The sequence below is a fragment of the Athene cunicularia genome (assembly GCF_003259725.1).
Source record: "Athene cunicularia isolate RWA chromosome 5 unlocalized genomic scaffold, athCun1 chr5_part1, whole genome shotgun sequence".
NCBI lineage: Eukaryota > Metazoa > Chordata > Aves > Strigiformes > Strigidae > Athene > Athene cunicularia.
The window spans coordinates 36,942,067-36,963,099 of NW_020799101.1; the positions used below are offsets into that span (position 1 = coordinate 36,942,067).

The following is a 21,033-nucleotide window of genomic DNA, read 5'->3' on the forward strand; positions in this document are numbered from 1 at the left end:
GTGGGGTCGCGCCCTGAAACGAGTCGCAGTCCGTGCCGGTGTCGCGGTGCCTGTGCACCCCCGCCGCCCTGCGGCCCGGCCCGGCCGCTCTGTGCTGAGCTGCCGGGGAGCTCCGGCCAGGCCATGGCAGCAGAGGCGCGGGGGGACCCGCTCCGAGGAAGGAGATAGGCCTTATCTCGGCAGCTGCAGTTCTGACGACTAAAGGTGGCCGCCGCCGCGGCCCCCACGGCCGCCTTCTCAGCACACAGTTACGCTGCTTTGGGTAAAACCGCAGCACTGGAACTGTCGCTGACACCAGGGGGAAACCTTGGGTGGGGAAAACTGGCTAGTGAGGCTGCCAGGCGCGGGTGGAGGTGCTAGGCACAAGCGGTTCTTCATGCGTATAGAGGCAGCACACTACTTTTCTGGTGTATCAGTGCCTGAGATGTACTCATTTTATGGAATTCTTACAGTGTAATTCGGGACAGTTCACAACATGATGACCAAGATGAAAATGTTACCCATTTTTCAGCACAGTACAGCTTGTTAAAGCTTCACCGTCCAGATACTTAAAATATAGCTGCAGTTTCTTCTGCCCATTTTTCCCCCTTGCCTGATAGCATCATGTCTGGATTTTCTGACTGAACTTGGTGTAAATATCTTAGTTACATTTATGACATCGTATATTAGACTCAGGCATCAATTCATATTTCCTGCCCTCTAATTATTCTTTAGGATGGAGATAAGCTATACATAGATCCAAAATAAACAGAATCATTTAGGTCAGAAGGGACCCCTTGAGATCATCTGGTCCAACCCCCAGGGTTGCCCAGGACCATGTCCAGTCAGCTTTTTAGTATCTTCACAGATGGAGACTCCACAGCCTCTCTGGACAGACCGATCTTGTGTTTGACCACCCTTACAGTAATAAAGTGTTTTCTTGTGTTCACATGAAATTTCAAGGTTTTTAATTGTCGGTGGATGCTACCAAGACGACCCTGGCTCCCTCCTCTTCATTCCCTCCCATCAGGTACTTTTACACATTCAGCCTTCTCCCAGCTGAACACTCCCAGTTCTCCCAGCGTCTCCTTCTATGATGGTTGGACTCGATGATCCCAAAGGTCTTTTCCAACCTGAATGACTCCGTGATTCTGTGAGAGATGCTCCAGTCCCACAGCTGTCTTTGTGGCCCTGCGCTGGACTCCACTAAGTCCATCTCTCTTTTGTCCTGGGGAGCCCAGCAGAGGACATGACACTGCAGGTCTGGCCTCACCAGTGCTGAGTAGCAGGGAAGGATCGCCTCCCTTGACCGGCCAGCAGTGCTCTGCCTAATGCAGCCCAGGATGCTGTTGGCTTTTGCCACAAGGCAACTGATGCACGGCAACTCTTTTTGGTAAGAAAATGGAGTGATGTGACAGCTTAACAAAGCCAGCTGTGGTTAAAAAAGAAAAAATGGGTAGCTGTAACTGGGGCAAGTATGGTTTATGTGGCTTGAATACAATGCTCAGTTGCAAGGCTGGTTTACTTCTTTATTTGGTAAGACTGTCCAGGACACTCAAAATGGCATCCTTATGACTCTTTCTATGCAAATTCTGTGTAGGTAGCAGAGCTGGACTGTTATGGGAGTGGCACCAGAGTCTCTGTGTGCCTGTGTGATTGAATTGCTGCGTAAGAAGCTCAGAAGCAGAAAAAAACTCCTTAGGTGGCAGTCTTGGAATGGTCTGGGAGTAAGAGGGACTTGAGTTACCGGCAGTAATGAAGATAAGTCATGCTGGAAGCTCAGTTAAAGCTTCTTTGGTTTTATCCTGCATCTCTGCAGCCTCTGGGATCATGTCAATGGGGAAGAATGCAGCTGTGTGTCTGGAACGCAGCCCCGGCTGCTCTGGTGGTGCCTGAGCCGGGCTGGAGTCCTGCTTTCCCTTTCTTGGTCGTGGACACTCTATACGGGTGGGGAGAGGCATGAAATATATCATGAGAAGAATCTGCAGCATTGCCTGTAGTGTGTGGGTAGCACTTCTGGGAGCTATCATGTGCAAAATCAGTTTTCATATTAAAGCTGTATTTTAGTTTCCTTGTTATTTTGGTTGCACAAAAAGATCAGTCTCTCAGAAGACCATCTGAAAGCCCACTGGAAACTACGGGAACTATTAGCGTTCTGACTGCACACCTACAACTGTAAACAAATACTCAGCTGGAATTTGGATACTTAAAAAACACAATTTGTTTATTGCTGGGGTAAATGAACTGCTTTTTTCTTCCCCAAGGAAGACATTTTATTTTCTCTGTGGCAGAAAGCAGGATGCTGTGGTTCAGTACCACAGATTAGATTGTGCCCTATTCAAGTAAGAAGGAGCAGGAGAGAAATTCTTCATTGAAGTGATGGTGGTGACATTTGAATGTGCTTAATAATAAAGAAGGTATAAAATGCTTTCTTAACTCTGCAGTTTAAAGTAATCCTTGGTTTTAGGCAAATCTGTACAACAAAAGCCACAGGGTTCATACAAAAAGCCTTGACAGCAATTAAGGACCTGGGGGGAATGGCCTGGGAAAAGGTTTGAAATAGTTGTAGGATGACTGCAGCACTTAGACTAGAGTATGACTGAGCTGGGCTCGGTTCTCTGCTCCACCATAGACCTCCCTGAGCACCACAGGCAAATCGCTTCTGGCTGGAGATAATAAGCACCTGGTTGCCTTCACTGCAGCACCCGACAGGTGCCAGCTGCCTGGCAGGAACCAAGACCTTGAGCTAGGTCTTGCATGGGACACAGGGGAAAGTAGACGCCTAGGGACCAAAAATGCCTGCGTGCTAGCAAGTGAGCGAGTGAGGAGCTGCTAGGAAGCAGTGGGGAGAGATGTAGGTCTTAATATCTTGCCCCTGCTCAGTACAAACACACCTGCCTGCAGCTGGGAAACCAGAGCCTTGTTCTACTTGGGATCCACAGCTTGGAGTCATCTCAAAGAAAAGTCCCAACATCTGTTTCTAGTGAGGACTAACTAGGACTTGCTCTTTTCTTTAGCTGCCAAAAGACATGTTGAAACCAACAGCTACATTTTGTAAAATGGACTATTTTTTAAAGCACCCATTATCCAGAGGCTTGGGTCCGCTGTCTTCCTCCAACTGAAGATCCAGGCTCCCATGTGCCTCAGAGTGCCCTAACCACAGTGTGCGCCTGTGGTGGCAGAGGCGAGTGGCTCCTCTCATTCAAGCTGTGACACTATGGAGCAGACAACTGAGGGAAAGCAAGTGTAAGGGCAGACCCAGTGGATGGGGGTGCTGGAAGAGGTCCCAGGGCCTGTGTCCCACCCTGAGGCTTTGTTCTGTATTTTATCCTTTGACTGTTTAATAGAAAATACCTTAAAAATGCCTCCGTCAGGGACTGAAATGCAGCATTCCTTTTGCAAAGTGATTGCCAAAACCACAAGTATACGGGTTCATGCCCTCTCTCCTATTGCTTGAGTGCTTATTCTGTATTTCTCAGTGACAGACAGAGTGAAGCTGGGGAGATGCTCCCTGGCCCAGCCTATGAGGTTTCCCACTGGTTAGGGTGTAGTGCTGGGTGATGGGGATCACCTGAGGAGGAATGAAGCATTGACTTTCATTACTCTCCTGTTGTGAAGATATTTTAGGCAATTAGGCTCTTACAGAGCAAATGGGTGGCAAACTCACCTAGAGGCTTTGCAGAGAGAGCAGCCAGTCTTGCTGGTTTGTACCGCTCTTTGTACACGGGGTGAGGTTTGCTGCCCCAAGTCATGTGGGGTCTTTGCGAGGGCAGTGCTTGGACCCTGATGGGGACTGTCACAGGGGTCTAGGTGTCCAGTTGTTTTAGTGGCCCATTCCAGGCCTGCCCCGAAGCAGAAATGTAGGCATGCAGAGAAGGCTTAGATGCAACAGGGAAAAGCCTAGAGAACATTACCTCCAGATTTAAGCAGCAGCTGAACAGAGGCTGGATTGCAAGTGTAAATAAAGGCTTTGTATTCCTACCTTCTAGTGACACCTAGCCCTTTTCCCCATGTGCCTTCTTCATCTGCACAGCGGGAATAATACTGGATGTTTCCCACAGCAGTAGTGAGAACTTACGCTTTTCCAGACAGATCCTCAGATCGGGGTCACTGAGGTACTGAGATAGCTACAGATACTTCTTGATATTTTGCTTGAATGCTTGCTAGGTCACCGGGAACTGAACTACCGACTAATAGCAAGAAGGTGTAAAAAATGTTACAGAGAAGAGATAAGACGGTGATGGGATGTAGTGCAGTTTCTACTAACATATTTTTATGCATATATGTCCCAGAAATCAAAGCAGAGTAAAACTTAGAAACTATTTCCTGACTGTTGTGTGGTGTCCAAAGACAGAGGAGGAATCCATTTTAATATTTTATTGATGAGATGTATAGTCTATAGTGGCTGTAAGTCCTCAGAATATAGAAAAGATTAATTTTCTTCTTGCATTTTCAGTGGGTTTAAATTGCTGAGATTTAAATCTACCTAAAATAGCCTTATAGAACCTACTTCCCTGGACGAGATCTAATCATCTAACTTTATCCTTCACAATGTCTGACTTCTCTATTGACTGCAGCATTGAACACATTTTCTTGGTGTGCTGGGGAACGTTCTGATTACTTGCTTGTCTCAGGATGTGCCCTAGACTTTGTTAATCTAAGTTTATTATGCTAAGACTTTCCCAGCAGCTTAGAGCTAATGCAATGGATTTAAGGGTTTACACAGTAGCGACTCTTTCAGTAGCCAGAGTCACCTCAGCAGTTTGATCAGTTCAACAGAATTAAACTTCCTTAGTGCTTGGCTACCACAGGAGTGGAAAAAAATCTGTCCTATCCCAGCATCTGTAGTGCAAGTCATGTCATACAAATAATCTTGTTATGGTCTGAAAATCATACCTGCATTCACACTTAGCAAAGTCATTTTAGTTCGAGCTGTTCCTTTTCCCAGCCATTATGAACAGCCACCCTTTCTTTATTCCTCGCCCTCAGTTGTTTCCCTGATAAAACCAGTCAGTCTGATTCAGCTGGATGGATCCTCCATGGACATATGAATACTTCTTTGAAACCAAGTTCATTCAAGGTTGCAGATCAGTTTCCTTTCATTGTCTTCTGAGACTCCTGGCTCTGCTCCTCTGCTCCAAAACCAGATGCTGGCAGTACTGAAGACATGCAACAGTCACAAGATAGATTTGAGAGGCTTATGGGAATGTGGCTGACGTTCTGGCGGCAAGACAGACCCATGTTGTCTGAGCACTGATGTGTTTTTTGCCCCTGTTACTGTTAGACAGTCATGCCAGAGCCGGCATGGCAATCTCAGCAGCCAAAGATATCAACAGCCATGAAAGGAAAATGGTTAATTTCTTGGGAAAGCATTGTTTCAATTTCCGTGCCTGAAAATAGTGAGCATGGCAGACTGACAAAACCAGTCTACCCCTGAATGGGAGATGTGAGCTTGAAGCGGATTGTCTGCTGCTTCTGTTCTTGGCAGGGGAAGGGGCAGTCACTGAGCTGCAAACAGCTGCTTCCAGAGACGAATTTCATCAAGGCTGATGTCAGGACTTGGCTAAAGAATGGCATGTTAGCTGCAAAGCCATGAGCCTAATACAAAAAGCTGCTTTCAGATTCCAGCATACTAACTGCCAGAGACTGTTAGGCCACAAGATTGCAAGTTATGCCTTATGCTGCATATGAGAAAGATGAATGTGTTACAGCATCCTAGTGCTTCTCCTCAGGTGGGGTGGGAACAGGGGGGGAAGCCTTATCTACAGGCTAGAGGGAAAGGCCAGGTCATGTTAGCTCTAGCCAGTTTGTCAAAGGCCGCACCACCTAAGCAGAAGAAATACCAGTAGATATACCTAAAGTTTTAGGCATATCTATTGCCAATATTTTGGACTCTATTCAAGGCAAAGCCTTTCTGGTGCTGTTAGTGTCACAACTTCACCTAAGGCTGCAGTGCTGTGGTGCCAGTAGAGCATCAATAAGGCCAGAGCCCACACCCTGCCATCAATTTGTGATGTGACAGGGATGAGCCACCTGTTTTCTGTCTCGTAAGACCAGGAAGACTTACACTCAGGTGGGGTTTTGTGGAAACCTGGTCACAGGGCACAGCACTACCACAGCTCAGTAAAAGGTTTTTATAAAGACTGCTGGAATCTCCAAGCATGGACTTGCAGAGTGCTGTCACTGGGATCATTCAAAATAATTTGGCTCCATTCTCAGAGGGGTAGCAGATCTGGGCCCAAAGTGATGGCCCAAGGTGCACCTATGCTCTTTTTCCAGCCCTATTTCAAAATAACATGGGCTCTTTTCTCCAGATAGCAGTCATTCAGTACCCCAGCAGACATTCCCCCCATTACTGCTAATATAAAAAACCCACAAAACACACATAAAAAAGTGTATCATCACATCTTCTGGGAGTGGGTACAACCCACAGAGAACCTCAATTTGTTTGACAGTGCAAACATCTTTTTCCAGGTGCAGCAACCCAAAGACAAGGCAGCTGCTGTGGAAGAGGAAAGAGGATTATGAAAGCAAGGGCAATGGCCACTCTGAGTCAAACTTCCATGTAAATTATCTGCCCATGCCTGTAGTCATCCCCTCTGCTGTTTTACTTTTCAGATAACCTGTGTTATGTACATTAAAACACAGCAATGGAATCAGCACTCCTTGTCTTTGAAGAGGACAGTCCCATTTGTAGCAACATAGTAGTGATGTGGCTGAAAATGGGTTTATAGAAGAGCTTTCAAGTGGATTAAATACTGATGCAGCTGCAAGTCCTATTTACTGCCAATTCATATTGACCCATCCCGGCCTCTCAGTATCACAGGTTACAATACAGAAAACTCAGCTTCACCTCAACCCCAGCACTCATTAACAATGCAACTGTAGGTTAAGTTACATGAACTGTCTCGGCTTCAACCTGTGAAGACAAACTAAGGTACATTCAGTCTGGCCTTGTCCATGTATGGAGCTAAATGGCGCTCACCTGCATAACCTCTGTGAACATGTTATCCGGCCTACAGGAGAACGCAGATCTTGGCATCTCCTGGAAGAAATGTGGCATCACACATTAGCATCCCCTCTCCCACACGGTGTGCAGATACCGTCGGGTTGGGATACATCACAATACACCGCTGTGATTTTTATTGTGTTCTACTCGAGGTCAGGAATAAAGCAGAAAGCTGTGCTGAACCCCAACCCACCATGTACAATGGCTTCCTCAGCGCTTGGCTCTGCCCTGGAGAATGGAAGGACAATGCTACCGGAGGCTGCAGGAGCCCTGTGTGACTCTGTGCATGAATTCTCCGCTCCTGCAGTCGTTACTTCAAAATAAAAACTGCCTTTGGGACTAGAGACAGCAGTATGTGATTATACCTAAAACCCACTCACTTGAAACATGTCATGAAGCAGTAATGCAGTTTTTTGCTCCTAACTCCATGTTTCCTAAAAAAAGTTTGTGGGAGAGCAGGAAAGGCACCTGTGATGAGATGGCTGCAAGGGATGAGCTGTTTCCCTCTGCCTATTTTCAGGCATATGTCTGTGTGTATACTTTATGACTCACTGAAGCTCCCAAAGGAGTTTCTTTTGAATGCCCAGTACAAAGATGATCTTGAGAACTCTGGAAGAATTTACAATGTCAGAAGATGTGCTATCAAGAGCAGTGAGATATTCAATGCTGATCATGGAACGGTGGAGGAATTTTCCATAGATGGTTGAAGATATGGTGGTTGTTTGTTTGCACAGTTTGAGTGTGTTCTTTAAGGAAACACAGCCTGTGTTGGGTTTTAAGGAACAACAGGAGTATTGTTCCTAGAGATGTGGGTGTATCAGGGATGGTTAAAAATTATATAAGACATTAATTTAAAGTAGTAAGAAAGCTGTGAAAATTCCAACATCATTCAGCAAGAATGAAAAGGTTAAGAGGGAAGGAAAGTTTAAAGTACTGTAATTTCAATTAAAAAACATTAATTTTGGATTCTCTTCATCATGTTTGTGGTTTTAACTACATAGGATTAAACAATTTTACTATACAAATGAATAAAGTCTAGATTTGTTATCACAAGAAATTTTTAATATGGTTTGTGACAAGCAATATCAAAGTTATCAACTCTCAAGCTTCATGTTCTGAAACCAGACAACTCTCAGCAACAAAAAAAGTTGTGCACTGATAAACATAGGAGGCATATTGTATTTTTTAATTAAATATGAAAACATGAGCTGTGTACATTATTTTTTTCCCTAGAAAACACAGCAATTTCAAAAGTTTATCATAAAATATTTTCATGAAATGAGTGAACCAGCAAACACATGCACTTGTGTGCCTTCCCCCCTCCCAAAATAAACGTGATAAGAGACATACGCAAATGTAAAAGTTAACAGAACAAGTGGCATTTTGTTGTTTGGTTCTTTTTGGAAAGGATGGAATGTAACATTGTGCTCGACTTTCTGTGTCACAACAAAAAATATTTGGTGCAATATTGTAACATTTTCCTTTTAAGTTTCAATCTGGTGGAGAAAAATACCTTTTTCTATAATAAAATATGTCTGTTCTTTTTAAAACTTAACTTTTTGCACAAAATAATTTTGTAAACTGTCATTTCAAGGGCAAGGTAGGCGATGCCATATCAATGTCCTCCCCCCCACTTAAAAATGTGATCTGTTATCTGAAGCAAAACAGGGAAACACAAAAAAGAGCGGAGCAGAGGCTGCTTTGCAAAGAGAAAGAAGGGCGTGTCGGACGGGGGAGAGGGGAAGGAGCGTGTGGTGGGACAGAAAAAAGTTAAAGGTCACTTTCGCCGTAGAGTGCCGTGGAGAAGGACATGTAGTCCAGGGCACCGGGTACAGCATCACGGCCATTGTAGGGTGCCATTCTAGCAATGCAGTATTCAGCCTGATCAGGAGGCAGTTCCCGCCGTAACTCATCCACAGTGATGTAGTTCTGCAATGAGGACAAACGACAAGGTGATTGTTATGTTCAGAAAATTGACCTTCCTCAGAGGGACAAGCGCCCCCTGTCCTCTCAGGTCAGCAGACAGAGGTCAGGGACAGGACCCCAGCAACTACACTAGTACTGCACACCCACACAGGGAGCTCCGTGCATCCACCTTGGGAGGAAATGCAGTCGCTCCCTACTGTTCCAACAATAAAATGGTTTTTACAATGGAGACAGAGATTGTTTTTGCAGGAGAGATGCTGGCACACCTAAGGAAAAGACCTGGAGGTAAGTAAGGTAAGGTTTTAGTCTAAGACTGTGCCTTCCTGTTGACAGGGTAGGTCTTGCTGAAAGCAAATGGGAGGAAGCAGAGATTTCACTTGGACCCTGTCCCTCACCTGCAGGAGGTAAGAGCTGCCTGTGCTGCTTGGGAATTGCCGTTCTCCCTCTACAGAGCGAGGAAGGAGCCATTCCCACTAGCTCCAGCTGGCGGCACCAGTGCAGACAGCAGACAAGCAAATACTTTGTATTGCTTCCACAGTTTCCCCAACAATCCTTGCCTTTCACAGCACACATTTTTAATAAGCAAGCTCGATGTCTTATGTAAATTCAGCTTCTGGAGACTCGCTGAGCTGAGGTAGCCTGGCCTCTCTCCATGCAGGAGGTTAACAGTAGCTGGCTGTTGGCTAAGCAGTATGTTGTCTTTAGCTAACTGACTCATGGGCATTTGCAGTCTGTCTGAACAATGGTTCAGGTTTCACACCATCTCTCTCTCTCCTGTGACTTTTTATTCTCCACCTCCCCCCCCCGGCCTTTCAGTTTAATGACAAGAGTGAGTAAGAGGTATTTTTCTTCATAATGAAATACTGATTCATGTTATAGTCACTAGAGCATATTAAAACCTGATAAGTATATTTAACAAACTGCACAGAGTAAAGGAGTTAGTAAGTAATACTATATCCGAAAATACCTATTTATTCAGTCATTAGCTTATCTGAATAATGTGGAATTTTCAGGCCTTGAAAGACAATAGGACTGGCTTCAGTCAGGCAGATGCCTAAGGGTATCTACATTACAAATTATGAAAAGATTATTAGTGAGACATGGAAACCAGTGCTGGATTTAAGGGTAACTCATTACAGTCTAAGAAATGGTATCCAACATTTGATTTGAGACGAATAAAAACATTAGCAAATATAGATATATTAATATTACTTGTACATATTATTTGTTAAATTATGTAAAAGATTAGTGGGGATTGTTATGTAAGAAAAATAAGATTACATTTTTTTTATTCAGCAGGTTCCACTGATGATGATACAAATTTAGAAAATGAATACTTTTTAGTATCATGCTGTAAGTTTTCCTACTTTTGATCAATTTTTATGATTAAAAGATGTTTCTCTTGCAGATACAGCATATCCTCAATGAAAATCTACTATTGATTGTTTAACAACTGATAGCAACACATGTATATGAGAAAAGTCATCTCAAGTTTACAGCTGTCAGTAATTAATAGTTTTTCAAGACTAATCAAGAACCATCTGCTGAATTTGTTCATACATTTTAAAATAACAAATTGCAACCAAGCTCTTAATTAAATTTTTAAAGCAAGAGTGGGCAGCAAAGTTCTGACTGACAGCTGAACAGGACTTTCAAGTGCCTTGTCATGCTGCTCATTAAGCCACGCTTTAGCCTTGCATGCCTCCAGCACCACACCATGTTCCTCTGAAAATACCTGCCATGCTAGAGAGTGCTTCCCTTGACACTTGCTCTCGGGAGATGAGAGAAAAAGGAAAGCAGGAGCAATGCAGATGCAGGAAAGGAGGGTGTGGAGCCTGACCTTATCTCCAGCCAGGATCTTGAAGGAAGCCATAACCTGGTCAGCAGTATCTGTATCTGCTGTTTCCCGGGACATGAAGTCGATGAAGGCCTGGAACGTCACTACACCCAAACGGTTAGGGTCAACGATGCTCATGATGCGGGCAAACTCGGCCTCTCCCTGGAGAACAAGAGTCATGTCAGCCTGGACATTTGGGCAGTGGTGCTGTGAAAGTGGGGAGAAGCTGTTCAGCAGCACATCTCACAGCTAGAAGAACAAAGCCAAATAGAAACCACTTCTGTTTTTTTAATTAGGGTATTCTTTTTTAGCTTGCTGTTGTGTACAAATGCTTCCCACTCATTTGTCCTTTGGAATAAAATATTCTCAGCTGTGCCCTAGGATAACATCCAGCTCCATCTAGCTCTACGACAGTGCTATTATCAGGGAACAATATCACACAGACTTCAGGGGAAGATGCAAATCACTCTGTAATACATGTCGTGCTAGATGTCTCTAGCAATCTTTGAAGATCTGCATTCTTCAAATCCTTTTACCTTCATTTACTAAAAGAGAACTTCTACAGTTCTCTTCAGCTGCCAGAACAGAAACCACCAGAAGAAATGTCTCTGGGGTCTTTAATAGTATCTGGGTCATCCTAACTAGACAGGCTTTGGAAAGAAAGACTCATGTATCTGGAGTGGCCCAGGGAAGTGGCCTTTACAGGGAAGATCCTACAAATTTTTGTATTATTTAATCTTTTTTTTTTTTTAACAAAAAAATCTTCCTTTTTGCTACAGAAGGCAAAACCTCATAGTATAGTTTGCTGCATTTTTTTGGTTTTCCCCATATAAATGTAAGATCATCTATTCTCATCTCCAGGACTCATTTCTCCCCAGGTAAGGAGGAAGGGAGAGCAGATCTGAGTTTTCTCCTGGGAACAGGCTCTTCTAACACATCTAGAACAGTATACCTTCCAAAATAATTAAGCTATCTAATCAAATGTTACTGCCACTTGGCACGCTACACTAAAGAGGCTGAATTTATACTGGGCTGATGAGTAAGATGAATAAACAGTGCTTTGCCTGAGATCAGGAGAAAAGACACTGAGAGTACAGCTGAATATTTTTGCACTACACTCTTCTGCCCTTTGATGAGCATGAGTCTTCAGTAAAGCTCATCCTTAGTTATTATGCCTCATGTTACTGTTCTGAATATGCAGGTACTCTAGTGGGAGAAAAGCTATGGGGAAGAGGACTGGAACTTGAACTTACTTATAAGTACAGGAAGATTGATGTGAAATAAATGGCAGGAATGAGAGGAGCAGCGTTTGAGTGTATTCAGAAATCAGATTGTGTATACTTTCAGATGAGTTCAACTGATACTTGGGGCTGGGGAGGTTGTGTATGCTGTGCAGCGCGCAGGTACCGATACAAGGAAGTTTACTGTTTCTTCCACTTGTAGCTACACAGTTTGATAAATATAATTCTGATTTGAAATACACAGGAATTAGGACAATGATTTCCTTTTTTTTACCTTCAGCTACCACTGTGAGACAAGAATTTTACATGCACAACTACTACTAGATTTAACATCCATTGCTGATAATTCTGGAAAATAAGGCTGTATCATGCTTCATGACATATTCTCCCTTTATTTTTGATGGTGCCTACAAGAATCACTTTGAACAGGAGTGACAGAGGGCTCTACATTACCATATTGTAACCCATGGAGATAAGGCAGGCTCGGAAATCTTCACAATCCATCATACCAGTCTTCTTCTACAGGGAATGATGCAAAGATGGAAAAACCCAAGAGAGAAAAGGGAGACCAGTCCAGGGAAAAATGAACCCACAAGAGAATGAGTTTCAGGGGGAGGAGATGGAAGGAAGGATTTACAGGACAATAAAAAACAGAGGAAAGGTAGTTGGTGAAACCATGAGGAAACAAAGGTGGTTTTGGACATGGAACAGTTTACACACGAGGGACATATTGATGATGAAAAAACAGAAATGAAGATATCAAGCAAGACAGATTAAGGGATGGACAGGAAAAGAAGTGTTAAATGACCCAGAAGTAAATGGAATAGTTTGAAAACGTAAAAGGAATTATCCCAAGACAAACAATTAGGGAATTAAGAAGGAATAGATACCAAAGTACATTTAGAGAGGAAACAGTATAGAAAAGTGATGTATACATAGTCAAACACAAGAACAGAAATGACGGATTAAGACAAACAAGAAAAGAAAGGAAAAAACTGTTATTTTTTTCACAGTTTAACATCTGGCTGTGTTCACCATTAGCATTCAGTACCTGTGCATCGTTTCCAATATCGTAACCCAAGCTGATGAGACAGGCTTTGAATTCCTCAGGGCCAAGTGTGCCGGAGTGGTCCTGGTTATGCAGTGTGCCAGGCAGCAGGACATGCAGTGCCAGTGGGGTGATGGTGTGGGGCAGAAGGAAGGGAGACACAGAGGAGATCAGAGGGAGGTGGAAGGACAACAAATAGGTGCACCATGCAGTGGGTGAGGAGAGAGGAAGGATGACATGCAGATAGAAAGACAGGGAAGAAAAATAAAAAGTGCACAACATTAGATATCACAATGACATTTCAGGATGTGCTAAAAATGCTCTTGGAACAGTTCCTTCTCAGAGCACTTGTCACATCTTGAGAGCATTTGAATGACAAAAAACAGTTGGTGCTTAGAAGCCTCAAGATCTCCATCTCCCAAGTGAATTACTTGTGTTACTGCTTGTTATCCGTTGTGTCAGAAGCCCTGTGTTTCACTAGTAACCCGGAGTGCAGGTAAGCAGGCAGAGTCAGTGGGAAGCATTGCCTTAATATTCTAGTCAAAAGTCCCACTAAAGGAGTAGGTGAGGGCAGGTATGTTTGGCAACACACCCAAGGAAGCTTAGCTGTCAGGGCATCCCAGGAGCAGACATGGAAAACCAGCTGAAGCTCAGGGGAGCAGTGTTATGGCTGTATTTATGAGACCTGCACATGAGGTGGAGCTTCAACTGGCAAAGCTATTTCAAGTGCTCAGCTCTGCAAACAGCACTGCTGCCCAGCGCAGCACAATGCAGCTTGGCAGCTGCTCTTCCCTTTGCTCATCCCCCACTCCCCCAGTCTTTGGATCATCAAAATATACTCAAGCTACCACAGGAACTAAGAATACCCATCCACCCTGAAGAATTTTAGCTCAGGACACCCCCCAAAAGCCCCTGCCTGCCATCACCATCTCTGGCCAGATCAAGGAATCTACAGAAAGGATGGTGGGGCTAATCCCAAGCAACTTTCCTCGAAAAAATCAGCTTTTAAAGTCAGCATTAAGTCTTCAAAAATCAAATACATAGTTGAAGATAGGAAAGCCATGTTCTCTCTGCATTATCATGCAGACTGTTGTGCAGGAAGGGGCAAATAATCCAAAGGTCAAAATATAAAAATCTACAGGGCTTTATGGGTTCCTCTGCTAAGAAAAGCAGCCATAGGTTTATTTTTCTTAGGCAGCTAGAGAAGGGCTGGAATAGCCAGCATTCAGCAATCTGAAAGTGTTGTCAATCTCTGAGGGCAGGCAGCAGCCCTGTTTCCTGGAGACCTTTCAAACAGTCTGACTGGTGCAGCAAGTGGCAGAGAGCAACCTATATTTGCATCACGGACTTAGCATCTCTGCAGGCTGCTCGTGGATTTCCAGACAACACTGAAGGGGTTGATAATGGAACCAGTGTCAGGCTTGGGCTGCTGTCTCTCCTTCCCTGCATGACACCTTTGTGATTCAGGTTGTAGAAGAAAGAGCTGTAGACAGGCTGTCAAACTGAGGGGAGGAGAATTTCCTTTAAGGAATTCCTTTCTTATTGCACCTGTTAGTGCCCTGGCATGTATTTCCACAGTAAGGCAAGGCAGGCTTCACATCATCTACCTCATGCAATGCTGTGGTGTGCATAGGTCCTCCTGTTTGCTCCATACAAGAGCAATATTAGTTACTTCAATATAGGTTTATATGATGGTATGTCAGAGTGCAGGACAGCTGCTCCACAGAATTTTATAAATCAAGCTAGTCATCTGTTCTCTGGAGAAGATGGGGAAGAAGTCTAATTTCCTAAATAAGTCTTCAAACTTTTCCATACTTTAGCTTTATCAAGAAACTTAGCAGTTTCCTGTGAAGATGTACTTCTCCCAGCATAATGATCACTTAGCATTCTTCACAGGAATGACTGCTCCACAGGAGTGGTGTTTTTATGAATGAAAATCTTCTGTTGACCTAGATTTATCACAGTGTCTTTTTTCTTCATTGCACTGTGCAGTCTACATGGAAGCTTGTAGCTTACCAAGCTGCAGTCTGCACTGACTTACCCTGTCAAAATGGTTGAAAGAAGCCCGGAACTCGTTCATCTGTTCCTGGCTGATTCCTTTGGCATCACGCGTCAAAATCTGGTTTTCCACTTCATTGATGGTTCTAGCAATAGTTGTTAGTAACTGCTCCCAACCCACTCGGATATGCTGGAAAAAGAGGACAGGACAATTTTAAAATTAAAAAGTAGCTCTTCTGCCTCTGAGGCCAGTGGATTGAATGTGCCACTTGTTGCAAATTAAATGATCCTGGTGGCCAAGGCAAGAGAAGTCAATTTGCTCAGAAAAGCTTTCTTCTCATCTACAGTGTGAGACAACAAGCCAATTCCTAATCTTAAGGAAATCTTCGTCCTATTAAAGTTCCTTTGCCTTGTCAGAGCAACATACTAGGGGCCTTTAACACACATGAGAATCAAAACCAGTGCTTGTAGGATTTAGTAGGGCATAAAACTCTCCTTACCAAGAAAATAAATAAACCACAGTTCTTGGAAGACACTGGTGCTCCACTACCTCTGCTTCTGCTTAATGGAGAGCTGGCTGGAAACCAAAAGGCAAGTTTCAAAGCCCGCCTGTGTTCTGCTGGACTCATGTTGAACTCAGATTGCTTCCAGGAAACCTCACTTTGTCAGCAGAAAGCCAGACTCCAATTTTAAAAAGCTTTTGTTGGACTTTTTTCTTCTGCCAGGCTGTGGCAGCTCAAAATCACCAGCACTCCCCTGGTCTTTGTAATGTAGCTAACAGGCTGCCACAATCAGGTGGCAGAGGAAACAAGACCAGCCAATTTTTCCAGCGATACTGTTCATCTCTTTCAGGTTATTTCTATTGTCTATATTTGGAAGTACATTGGAACGGGTTGGCATGAAGTACAGCAAGGCAAAAAAAAAAGTAATTCAGCGACATGTTGTTGCATGATTGGCCACATTGTCAAGCTCTCCATTTTCCTGAGAACAACATGTTGCCAGAGCTAGATGTGGCTGATGCTAACTGGCCACAGCAGATGAGGCTGTCTGATCTGCAGCCAAAACTTTTACCTCCATGGTGTAGTTGGTGTGCTTGTTGTCAAAGATAAGTGCTTCCTGGATCTGTTGGTGGTCTCCTTCCAACTGGTCAATCTTTGGTTTGTAATTCACAATGCTCTTCTCATACTGCCGTAAGTGGTTGAGCTGGTCCTCCAGGGTCCCATGCATCTCTATTGAAATACGGCCAATCTCCTGCATTAGCAAAGCCAAAGGAGTTAGTCCCCATTGGAAGAACAAGCCTCAACGTGCTTGACATTTATTGCAGCTATTTCACACTCATCTACAGAATGATGATTTGAAAAAAAAATAAAATCTCATGGAGCAGTTACTTTAAATGAGCCGAGACAGTGTCAGCATTTTCCAATTGAGGTGAGTCACATGAGATGTATCTAATACAAGGATATAAAAAACATATGGAAACCACAGCTCATAAGCTAGTAACGTACCAAGCCAGATCTTTTCTTGATGTATTGTTTGCCACTAACTTAGTCCCCTCATACAGACGTATTTCTGTAATTACTCTCTTCTTTACAGCTCCTGTCATCAGTAATAGCTTCATATTTTTCCATTTTATCAACTCCAATTCCTTTAACTCAAATCTAACCTAAGGAGAGAAGATCTCCCTTAAAAATGTCTCTTCTGTTGATGTTTGATATGTTAATTATATTTATTTTGTCATGTGTATCAAGACCATTGCTGTCAAAGCAGTTACACAAAATATGCCTCTGATATAGGGTCTTTAACTTGCTGCATATAAACACAACTCTAATAAAATATCAGTGTTCCCCATTTTAAGTCATGCTTTTTATCTCTGTAGTAAAGAGCATAGGGAAGAAAAGTACAAGCACTTCAATAACCAATATCAATCTTGAGACTCTCCATGTTTTCTATGAAAGTTTTTCTTGCTGTAATGTGAAGGAAGAATGACCATGACAGTGGTCAAGAAAGACCAAGGATAAGAACATCAGTGAAGATTGCAGAGGAAAACAGAGTATTTCAAAATGAGCAAAGCACTACCTCCATCTTGGTCTGGATCCAGGGTCCAATGACATTGGCCTGCGCACCAAACTGTTTACGAAGTCGCTCATTTTGCTGCTGGCGAGCATGTTCTTCCATCAGGGCTTGATCCCTTCTGGGAACCAGTTGCCGCACCTACAGCAAAGAGTAACAAAGTCTGCAGTTTATACATACAAAGGCACATGTATAGTAAATGTAGAAATATAGAATTGCAAGGAAGGGAGGAGTGGGTGTTTGCACTGACAACAAGCAGTCATACGGTTTAGGACACAGCGGGAAGGCTCGTGGAATGTGAATCCTATCTGCTGTAAGGTACAAGTTGCAACCTCATCTCAGGCCATGGAAGACCAGAAGCAGCTTCCATTCACTACTTGGGTTCTTGGTGGCTTATGTTAACTGAATTGCAGGACCCCATTCACACCTCACTCTGGCAATCTCATTTAGTAGTAAGAACCATCAGCACAGCTGGTATGGAGAGCAGTCACTCTTTTAGGATTACAGCAAGGGAATGCTACTTAGCTGTGGAGATAAAACATCTGAAGGGTTGAATAGTGAAGAAGGATACTTACTCACATGCCATACTTACTTACTTATCAGGTTGACTGAGGAGTGAAAACCCCAAAGCTTTTAATTTAGCATCTTTCATTATAAAAATAGCAAGTAAAAGGAATCTGACACCCCTTAGGCATTTAAATGAAAGATCTCTTCCACTTCCTGAGCACTTGGCAATTGAGCCAAAAACAAATGACAAAGAAAAAAAAGCTCAGCAGTAAGCATGAGAGGGTAACTGAAGAGTAAATAATCCATTTCCTGGGGCACCAGTGACTGAGCAGTGGCATCCTCCCACACTAACTTGCAAGGCTGGAAAGAACTCACATGTTCCCATTTGCCATTGATCTCATGTGGGGTGATCGTAGTGTAAGGATTCGTTCCTGCCATGTTGACATGGTATGTCTGGACAATCTTTGAGACTTCATTGTGGATTCCCAGGATGGCCTGTCGCTCCTTGTCGGCATCTGGCAAAGTGGCTTTGAACTGTTCGTGGGCTGTGGTCAACCCCTGCAGGAGGAAGGCAGCAGCAAAGGGAAGGTAAGAGCATTAGTTACCGGATAGCCTCTTCAGCAAACGTATCCCTGTGGAAATGACTTCAAAAGCTTACATATTGCCAGTACACAAAGCTCTAATACGCTTTTCAGGTTCTCTCAGCATCACTAAACAGGCTGTTTAAAGTAGTTAGATAATGTGGTCTGGTTTTCCCTCTGTTTCTGTCCTTTGTTGATCAGTGACAGAGATCACATACCAGAAAATGGTAGAATAATTTTGGTTCATAATTTAGGGGGAACTATTCCTCCAGCACTGCTCAGTGACTGCCTGTCAGCCCCTTTAGGAAGAAGATCTGACTACTAGCATTACTATAAAGTAGTCACATCTCACTAGAGTAAATGAGCTATGTTTCTCTTCTCCCACTAGGTATGCACTAGAGTTCTACACCTAAGATAGCTCCAGAAGAATAACAAGAGTCAGATTCAGTCTGGTCAAAGTCAGTCACAACTAGGTGAAGGTCTTCCAGCCAACAGCAAACTTGCACAGGCAACATATTCCTGCTGCTGAAAAACAGATCCTTCTCCCTGAACACAACAGGCCCTTTCTGTTCCCCGTCTTGCTGTGGTGCCCAGACTGTGCTCCAAGGACCGGTGGTGGAGGCATGCTTGCTGGTAGTTTGTGGACAGCTGACAAGCCAGTTGGTCCTGGCTCATCTCCCACAGCTTCTACAGGCCTTTAAGGTACTTCATCCCAGAAGCCTGAAAGATCAAGACTAGGGAAGCAAACGCAGGGAAAGAGACAGCAAAATGAATGGGGGACAGAGAGGCATGCGCAGGGATAATCGAGGGAGCAGTGTGGACATAAAAGGGAATGAAAGTAAACCACATGATTGACCACTCTTACAACACACACACTATAACTACTTTTTGTAAAATTGCTTCCTTAAATGGTGACTCATTACTTTGCAGCTGCTGCAGTGGCCATAGAGATGTAATGAAAGTCTGGGGGGCTGGGAAAGATACTGCAAACAGTCACAAAGAAACGATGGAAGTGTTTAAATGTTGTTCAGATTTGTTCTGCATTATGAAAGACTTAATGAAACCCTTTGTTCAGGAGGGAAGGGTGGAAGAAACAAGTAGCAGCTCAGTGACAGAGCTGATACCAGGCTGACAGCAGGACTATTTCACTACCCCTCTGCCCCCCTGGCTACACAGCATCTGCTGTTGAGTCTTCCATTTGCTGCCTCACTGATGGCCACATTCCTGTCAGCCATTCCTGCAAAGAGCTGACTTAGTTTTCAGGAGCCCATCAAGCAGGAGAAATAGAAATCCCCACAACAACCCAGGGAAGAGTAATTCCCACTCTCAAAGGTCTGGAAATTACCTGTCGATACCTCAAGTTGCTTTTGCAACACCTTTTCAGAAAGGGGGAAAACTGAGATACTGTCTTTATTGTCTTGCAGGAGGCAAGATGACTTTCACTTCAAATGATAATCCAACAGCAATGTGGACAATTCTGATTCTTCTTGCGCTCAGCACCAAAACCCAGCTGGCAGCTCAACAACTGCCCTCCTTGTGGCACATCCTATGACACAGGACCAAATGACCTGGACATGACATGGGACAATTGATCTGCAAAACCTGTAAGCAGCACTAAGCTTTGCTCACGTGAGTTAAAAAAGCCCCACAGGGCCCTGAAAGAGTCTCTCAGTTTTCAGGCTTTCACTAATAAGACTCTGGAGTTACACTGAAAAATCCACTTTCAGTTCTCTGTGTCCAGCTAGGATTGCACGAGGATGTTTCAGATCTATTCAGAGCCAGGTTTTTGAAGGAAATCAAGGAAAAACATACTCCTACTTCTTTCCCTTGCTAAGGTTCACTCACTTGAGCAGAAGCACCAAAACAAGACCTACAAATCTGGTACCACTAGGAATCCAGAGGACCCCCAACTTGTCTCTATCCTAGCCTGACTGGTGCAAATGACTACTCTGTACCTGGATCTCCTCAATGGTGTGAACAATGAACGTGTCCTGCAGGTCCTCCATGGCCCCTTCCATCCAGTTATTGAAAGGGGCAGCTCGTTTGGCATATTCCAGGTACAACTGGTCAATTGTTTCCAGTAGCTTCTCTGTCCTCTGGGCATGCACAAAAAGAGAAAAAAATCAGAAAAGATGGTCACAGAATAATCACATAGACATGTGGATTGTCTGAGCTGCTCCTTCCTTTCAGATCTCCCTGGTGCTCCCAGGACAGCACTACAGTAAAAGTCTCTCTGCTGTTAAGAGATTACATACAGGATGGATTTTTTCCTCTGAGGGAAAAATCTGAGGTCCTTTGAAATAAAACAAAACAAGGACAGTCTTTTCAAGCAGAACGAAATTACAAAACACTGAAAAGTAGAAATAAATCAATAGCCTGAGCAAATGAATGGCACCATAATTTGGGCTGGAAAGGGAAAAGCAGACTAAATATACTGAAATGCAGCTCTTGTTTACAGTTCAGGATGTTCTAGGAGCACACAAAAGAGCTGAAGTCGGTTGCTTGTGCCCACTGCAGCTTGCTTCCCACAAACAGCCTACCCACAGAATCCCAAAGGTCCAACTTGTAACATGTCTCACCTCCAAGGCTTCTCTACGTTTCTGAGTTAGGGCACCCAGATTATCCCACTGATCACAGATCTTCTGGCACCTGGCATTGACACTGGGAGAGTCATAATAGTCCAGCTCACTATAAGAGGTGGGGGAAAAAAAGGACAAGAAACCAAATAAGGACCTTTTGGTGAGGAAAGAGAAACGCATCAGAAATTTTTATCAGCCTTGAGGACAGATTCAGACACAGAGCTCATGGTCTCTGCAAGTAAAGTGAGCCAGGAAGAG

At 43.8% G+C, this 21,033-nt stretch overlaps 1 protein-coding gene across 3 annotated transcripts in view; it reads right to left on the reverse strand.

The window, feature by feature from the left end:
* Nucleotides 1-8,028: 8,028 nt before the first annotated feature.
* The window catches only part of ACTN1 (actinin alpha 1), a 47,657-nt gene continuing 34,652 nt past the window's right edge, over nucleotides 8,029-21,033 (reverse strand). For 2 of the 3 annotated variants that reach the window (XM_026849127.1, XM_026849125.1), the window contains exons 12-20: nucleotides 20,776-20,884; nucleotides 20,152-20,292; nucleotides 17,991-18,173; nucleotides 17,115-17,249; nucleotides 16,110-16,289; nucleotides 15,082-15,228; nucleotides 13,044-13,124; nucleotides 10,755-10,913; nucleotides 8,029-8,917 (exon numbers count right to left, since the gene is read on the reverse strand). In XM_026849127.1, coding sequence (XP_026704928.1) covers nucleotides 8,759-8,917; nucleotides 10,755-10,913; nucleotides 13,044-13,124; nucleotides 15,082-15,228; nucleotides 16,110-16,289; nucleotides 17,115-17,249; nucleotides 17,991-18,173; nucleotides 20,152-20,292; nucleotides 20,776-20,884 — 1,294 coding nt within the window. In that variant the 3' untranslated portion in view covers nucleotides 8,029-8,758. Of the gene's footprint in view, nucleotides 8,918-10,754; nucleotides 10,914-12,445; nucleotides 12,512-13,043; nucleotides 13,125-15,081; nucleotides 15,229-16,109; nucleotides 16,290-17,114; nucleotides 17,250-17,990; nucleotides 18,174-20,151; nucleotides 20,293-20,775; nucleotides 20,885-21,033 lie in introns of all 3 variants that reach the window. The other variant, XM_026849128.1, reaches the window with a different exon arrangement.